This window comes from Carcharodon carcharias, chromosome 19, assembly GCF_017639515.1.
Source record: "Carcharodon carcharias isolate sCarCar2 chromosome 19, sCarCar2.pri, whole genome shotgun sequence".
Classification (NCBI taxonomy): domain Eukaryota; kingdom Metazoa; phylum Chordata; class Chondrichthyes; order Lamniformes; family Lamnidae; genus Carcharodon; species Carcharodon carcharias.
The window spans coordinates 3,275,745-3,283,060 of NC_054485.1; the positions used below are offsets into that span (position 1 = coordinate 3,275,745).

Below are 7,316 nucleotides of genomic sequence, written 5' to 3' on the forward strand. Positions count from 1 at the left end.
GGCGGGGGAGGGGAATTCCCCAAAGGTGAGAGTGCGCTCTTTCACACATGTGCACAACAGAGCGCACATCTCCCTGAGGCTAAGTGCAGCCTCAGGTAGTTCGCTGACACTTTTAAAAATATGAAAAATAGAGAAAAGAAAATTCCCTAATGTCACATGAGATGGGACATGTTCGTAATTTACATTATAACTTTATTAAAATTTTTAAAACCCTACATGTAACCTCTTTCCGCCGCTGGATGAGGTTTCATGTTTTTCTCTATTTGCTGCTGGAGCTCCTGGCCGACCCGCCAGCCTTAAGGTTGGACGGGCAGGTCCTTTAATTGTTTAAATGATCCTGTCAATGGCCTTAACTGATTTTACTGCGTCACTGCCTTCCTGAAAATTTAAATGGGGTGCGGTGACATCGGGGGGTTCCCCCGACATTATCCCGCGTCATTTTACACATCGGCAAGCGGGCCCCACCCCCCGCTCACTGACGACCAAATTCTGCCCGTGTTTACATAGGCTTCGGAGGGGATCCATGTGGGATGTATGCGCCTGGCCTGAAACATGGAGGTAGAGTTCAGTTCTTCCTGGCCTCTCGTGAACCATCTCTTACCACCTTGCTGCAGTTGGTGCAGCTTTTACAGTGACGCAATTTCACGTACAGCTTGGCAACACATATGCAGAAAAGACACTGGCCTCTGAAATATCTCGAACATGCAGCAGCCTCCACAATGTTGCAGCTGACAAACTTCTTAATGGTTCTGTCTTTGGGGATGCAGTGGGCACAGTTTGTGCATCTAATGGGCTGGACATGGCTGTGGCCTTTCTTGGCACGTCCGTTATTCCTTTGCTTCTGCAGCACTAGTTGGGCAGAGCAATTATACATCTCACCTGCGCTCACCCACAAATACCCTGACCCACGTTCATTGTCATGCCTCATTCACATTGATCAGCAGACTGCCAGCTACCTGTCAGCACCCATTCAATTAGTTTTGTGGAAAGCCCAGCCACTTCTCTCCAGAGCCAAGCTGGAATTAGACATTTTAAAGAGGGTCACAGAGTGACAGGCAGTGGGCCTGGAGATTTTTGCAGTGACTGGAGGGGCAGTCTCTGCTCTACAAAAGCCCATTTTTGCCCTCTTTCAGAATGGTCTGGAGCAACCCCTTACAAAGACCATTGGTTTGGCTGCTCACCACCTGATTCTGTTAGGTGGCTGAAGTGTCCTTCCTCACTGTCATTTTAATTTTTCAACAAAACAGTTGCATTTAAAAATTAATGGCCTCTAATGATCACACCTGATTTTTACTTGTACTGACAGTGAAACTGTCCAATTGTCACCAATGTTAGGTTTACCGAGATGGTTCAAAAATGTTAACATTGTTAACAGCAGAACAAGTATTGAGCCCCAAGATCAAAGATACACATTGGCTGTTTCTTCACTATCTGTGTTTCTATAAAAAAAGACAAATGAATTGGATTTTGGAAGCTCAAAATACCACGTTTTATTATTAACAGTTATGTTTGCTTATTGCTGTGAGAGAGAGAAAGGAAGATGGGCAAGGAGCATTTCTCTGGAGCCCCTCACATCCTCAGGATGTCTCAAAGTGCTTCCCAGCCAACGATGTAATTTAAAAATGTAGTCATTAGTGCAAGGCAGGGAAAGGTGTCAATTTAAGCATAGCAAAAATGAGAAAAAATGACCATATAATTCAGGTCAGTGCATAAATCTTGGCTAAAATACTGGGAGAACCTTTCTCCAAATTGTGGCATTGAATCTTTTTCATCTACCTGAGAGAGCAGAAGGGGCCTTGGTTTAATGTCTCAATCTTTTTATTCGTTCATAGAATGTGGGTGTTGCTGGGTAGGCCAGCATTTATTGCCTATCCCTAATTGCCCTTGAGAAGGTGGTGGTGAGCTGCCTCCTTGAACTGCTGCAGTCCATGTGGTGTAGGTAAACCCACAGTGCAGTTAGGAAGGAAGTTCCAGGATTTTTAACCCAACGACAATGAAATTGCAGCGATCTATTTCCAAGTCAGGATGGTGAGTGACTTGGAGGGGAACTTGCAGGTAGTGGTGTCCCCATGCCACTGCTGCCCTAGTCCTTCTAGGTTGTAGAGGTCACGGATTTGGGAGGTGCTGTCAAAGGATGCAGTGCATCTGAGAGATGACATCTCCAACAGTGCAGCAGTATCTTAGAACTGCACCGTGATGCCAGTCTAGATTATGGCCTAAAAATTGGATTGTCATGTGCCCATTTTGCAGGTCTAAAATGAGTCCAATATGACAGGTGCTACACATAGAGAAATGTACTGTCCAGTTTCCTTCAGTCCAGCATTGGTGGTTGTGCTTTCAGCTGTCTAGTCCCTAAGCTGCCTAAACCTTTTTGCCTCTCCACATCTCGCTCTCCTTAAAAACTACCTCCTTGAAGAAGCCAACCTGTCCTAATGTCTCTTCTTTAGCTCAGTGTCTATTTTGTGTGAGGCATTTTGGCCACTTTTAAGGCACTCTCTAAATGCACAATGTTGTTGCTGCTTGTTGGGTAAGGGATGCTCAGTAATTCCAGGGTGTCTGCCTGAAACTGTGGCCCACGTGACCACTGCACTTAAAAATCAAGCACCTGTTGGACTTTCAGATTCCTGTGTCCAGTTGACCTGTGACTGATTGAAGCATTCATGGTGCATGCGGCTGCTATTTGTTTTCTTCAGGTGCTCAGCAACCAGACCAGTTGCCCTGAAAGGAACCATGGGTGGCTGCCAACCAACAAGCTAAATTAACTTTACCTCATTGTGGAGATTTTCCCAGCTCCACATTAACACTGCAGGCCTTTGACAATAGAGAGATTGGGTGAGACAACAAAAGAGAGTGAGAGGGAGAAATATCTTCAAACCAATCAGGGAATCTTTAAACCAGTGTTTACAGATGTTCTTTAGAAAGTCACAAAATAATTGTGAGATTTAATTCATAAAGCAGCAGTTAAAATTCCAGACTAACATCTAATAAAACTGAAATTTAATTTACTCAGCCTTTGTCCTGACCATATCCCCTAGAAACAGCCCTATTGTTATAAAGCAGCAAATCTTCTGACACACTCTGGGCAGTATTTCAGGAGGACTGCCGGTATATTATTGAACAGCTTGTGTTTTGCTGTCCACAAACCTTAATTATTTTTGTTGCAACTTATAGTCAAGCTTTCTTGTTGACGATTATCATTGTAAATTGGTGTGTTAACATTTCCCATTCAATTTATGTGTCATTCTATTCCAGTCTAGCTGCAGCTTCTGATCACTAGATGACTTTGTGGACTGAGTTTCTGAACTCTCCTGACTATGTTGCTATGTTGTATAGAAAAAATGTTTATTAACTGACCATGAGCAACATGATAGACAATTTACTAGTCCCATAAATATAAAAAAAATCAACTGAAGGTTCCCCAAAAATCCCAGTGAGTAAATGCAGCAAGGGTTCCACTTTGATCTCATCAAGGTGACACTTGGGACACTAACCGAGTTTTAGGGATTTCTGTGGCACTTCTGCCAATGTTACAACAAAAAGCAAGAGAAATGCTGTGGGAATTCTTCCTCCTATGATTGGCTCATTGTCCAGTGTTAAGTTGAGGACAAAATCAATTAGCCTGCAATCAATGTTAAGTGTGGGTAGTTGAAAAGTACACATGTGAATGTTTGTTGAGGACAGGGTTGGACTGGGCTGTGATGCCTCTGTGACTGAATAGCTTGCTGGCATTCTCATTCCTGGCTGACAAAGGCAGAATGTGCAGAGATGTGTCCACAGCTTCTGAACAACCTTCCTCATGAACCTGATGAAGAGTCATACGGACTCGAAACGTTAACTGTTTCTCTCTCCACAGATGCTGTCAGACCAGCTGAGTTTTTCCAGCTATTTTTGTTTTTTGTTTCAGATTTCCAGCATCCGCAGTATTTATTCCTCATGAACCAGTTCCTTCAGTAAAGGAGAAAAGTAAAAACTAACTGGGGGCAAAACAATCTCAAATTTGCATCAATCAATTTTGTACTTTTGCGTCCATATATTTATTGTTATCTTCCTCATGAACTTATTTTAAATGTAACCTCTGTGAATGAGCTTTTGACTAAATTGAAAAAGTCGCCCGAGGCTCGGCTACATTTGAAGTTTGTAACAAGTGACCCACATGCAGCTTTAGATTTTAAAAATCAACATTTAAGTCAAATATAAACAGTTCTGCTGTTTGTGGATGGTGTTTATAGACTATAGTCTGCACTTCACATGGAGCTGATCTTTGTTTTTATCCTTCCCCTGCAGGGTTTTATAGCTAAACCTTAGTGAAGTCTTCAGAAAGGCAGAAGATTGAGAACAAGTGGAACATCCACTGACACAGTGTTCAGATGGAAAGTACAAGCTTATTCTATTCACCTAGTTGGACACACAGACACAAAGCGATTAACCAACAATCTATTTGATTTTCCCATTGCAAGGACAATTGCAGAATGACCCTGAAACCCTTGCTAGAAGTAGTGTGTTTATTCCAGCCGCTGATAACACTAAGGCTACAATAATAGAGATTGTTCTGAACTCAGTCTCTTATTGTATTTCAATCAATAACAGCCACTTCACAACACTAGGTTTTTAACAAAATGAAACCAAAATACTTCAAATTAAATTATAATGAATGCAACGTGGTCATAAAGATTTTATTTTTCTGGCAAAGGAATAGGGTACGGATTATATGTTACTCTTTCACCACAGCACCTGAATTTTAATCAGTCAAGTTCCCTTTCTCTGTGTTGGATTTTCTCTTTGTGGCAAAAAAAATAAGGACATGTCTCTTGTTGCTGAAATCCACCTCAATAAATAGCCGGCGGGATTATTCTGTCAGAAAACGGCCACCCACCATTAGCAGCTGCTCTGAGATGGACTCACTGCTTGTAGATGGGGTCCGGTGGCCACGATCCAACTGTTCCCCCAATTTCTTCCGATTAGTGTTCTCAGCCTAATATTGGGAACCAATGCCAGTGGCCAGAATTTTTCCGTCAGCGAGTTGGGGGCGGGGCCCACTCGCCGAGGGGAAAATGATGCGGAATGACATCGGGAGGAACCCCCAACATCATCCCGGTCCATTTAAATATTCAGAAAGGCGGGCGGACAGCGAAATCAGCTGTTCACCCACCGACATGCCAATGGCCAAATGAGGCCATTGACAGGGTAATTAAGGCAATTAAAGACCCTGCCCGTCCAAGCTTAATGTTGGCAGACAGGCCAGGAGCCCCGGCGGGAAGGAGAAAAAACCACGAAACCTCATCCACCGGCGGGACAAGGTTTCATGTCTGTTCTTAAAAAACTTTAATAAACTTTATGTAATGTTTATTAACATGTCCCAGCTTGTGTGACATTGTCACATGAGGGGGACATGTTAATAATTTTTTAATTTTGCTTTCTTTTAGGTTTATTAAACTTTCAGCACTTAGTTTCAGGGAGATGTGCGCTCTCTCGTGTGCATGCGCGATAGAGCGCACTTTGACAGCTGAGAAATCCCTCCCCTCCCCATCACAGGAAGTGCATAGCGCTTCCCGTCGGCCAGGCCTTAATTGGCCCGCCCACTCAAAATGGCGGCTGGCCCCGTTTCGGTGGCGGGGGTCGGCTGTCCACCCGCTGCCGAGCCGGTTGGGCCCACACGCCATCCAAGGTCAAAATTGTGCCCAGTGCGTCGGTGATGATTAAAGTAGCAAAGCGGTATCGGCGAAGGAGAATACTGAATAGAGGAGACCATCAGAGAAATTCACTGAATGTTTCCAGAAATTTTCTTGGAAAGCAATTTTTGATTTTTCCCACCAAGCCGACTCTTTAGATCAGTGTTGATGTTTCGAGTCCTCATGACCCTTCATGAGGACTCGAAACGTCAACTCTTTTCTTCTCCGCCGATGCTGCCAGACCTGCTGAGTTTTTCCAGGTAATTCTGTTTTTGTTTTTGTTTTGGATTTCCAGCATCCGCAGTTTTTTTGTTTTTATCTTTAGATCAGTTCCCAGGAGGAGAGATTGAGGAGAATGGGCCAATGTCCTTAGAGTTTAGAAGAATGACAGGTGACCTCATTAAAACATTTCAAATTCTTATCGACAGAGTGGATGTTGAGCGGCTGTTTCCCTGGGCTGGAGAGTCGAAAGCTACAGAGCAGAGTCTCAGGATAAAAATTTGGTCATGTAAGACTGAGATAAAGAGAAATTTCTTCACTCAGAGGGTTGTTAATTTTTTTGGAATTCTCAACCCCAGGAAATTGTGGATGCTCAGTTGTTGAGTGTATTCAAGACAGAGATGGGTGGATTCAAGACAGAGATGGGTGGATTCAAGACAGAGATGGGTGGATTCAAGACAGAGATGGGTGGATTCAAGACAGAGATGGGTGGATTTTTGGCCACTAAGGAAATGAAAGGGTACGGAGGTAAGGTGGGAAAGTGGAGTTAAGGTTAAGAATCAGTCATGATCTTATTGAATGGTGATACTGGCTTGAGGGGCTGAATGGCCTCCCCCTATTCTGATTCCTCATGTTCTTATATTGCTCCCACTGAGTCTGGAGTTCATGACCTTCCATTGATTGGTGCCAAACTGGAGCATCACTCTTTACTGAATCTCAGCCGACAACATCTCAATGAAGATTCTGTTAAATATGGGCTTGGAGGATTAAAGAAACACCAGCTTCAGATATTGTAAGGATTCAAAATAGTTTAAAGATGCAAAATTACAGCAAAGCCCTTTGAAGCTTTTGCAAACAGTTTGATGTCACAAGAGATTGCAAGTAATGCTGGGAGCCCACAAGCAATATTAAAATGAATTTGTCAGAGGGAAATTGGATGAGATATGTGATGATGTCACAAAGAAAGTGCTGTCCTGACATACATCTGCAATAATCTGGAACAGAGGAGAGTTTGGTCTGCTCCTGCTGGGTCGTGTTTTCCCAATTGTATGAGTTGGTACATCGCCAGACAGGCCACTCTCTATGGGTGAGCCAAGGCTATTCGGCTGAGGGGAGCATAACAGGAAAAAAGCCTGAATCTGTTTTCCTTAATGTTTATACTCTCAGCACCTTCACCAAGCGTTAAAGAATTGCAGTGTGGAACCCGCATCAATATTATTGTCCCTAAACCAGGGTCACCAATGCAAGTTATATTTTCCTGGTTAATACTAGATAGGTCAACATCCACAGAAAATCAAAGCTGGGACTTTACTTGTCTGGATCTTCCTGGATAAATTAGATGATTTTCAGGCTAATGTAACACTTCCGAGTGAGAATAGTGAAGTTAGAGGAAGCCCTAAACATAATTCCTAGGAATCACATTTAGAC

General features: G+C 43.2%; 1 protein-coding gene across 1 annotated transcript in view; it reads left to right on the forward strand.

Annotated features, from left to right (window-relative positions):
• The window catches only part of dcdc2b (doublecortin domain containing 2B), a 68,996-nt gene extending 68,143 nt beyond the window's left edge, over window positions 1-853 (forward strand). The window contains exon 12 of the mRNA XM_041213185.1: window positions 653-853. Coding sequence (XP_041069119.1) covers window positions 653-853 — 201 coding nt within the window. The remainder of the gene's footprint in view (window positions 1-652) is intronic.
• Window positions 854-7,316: the final 6,463 nt, after the last annotated feature.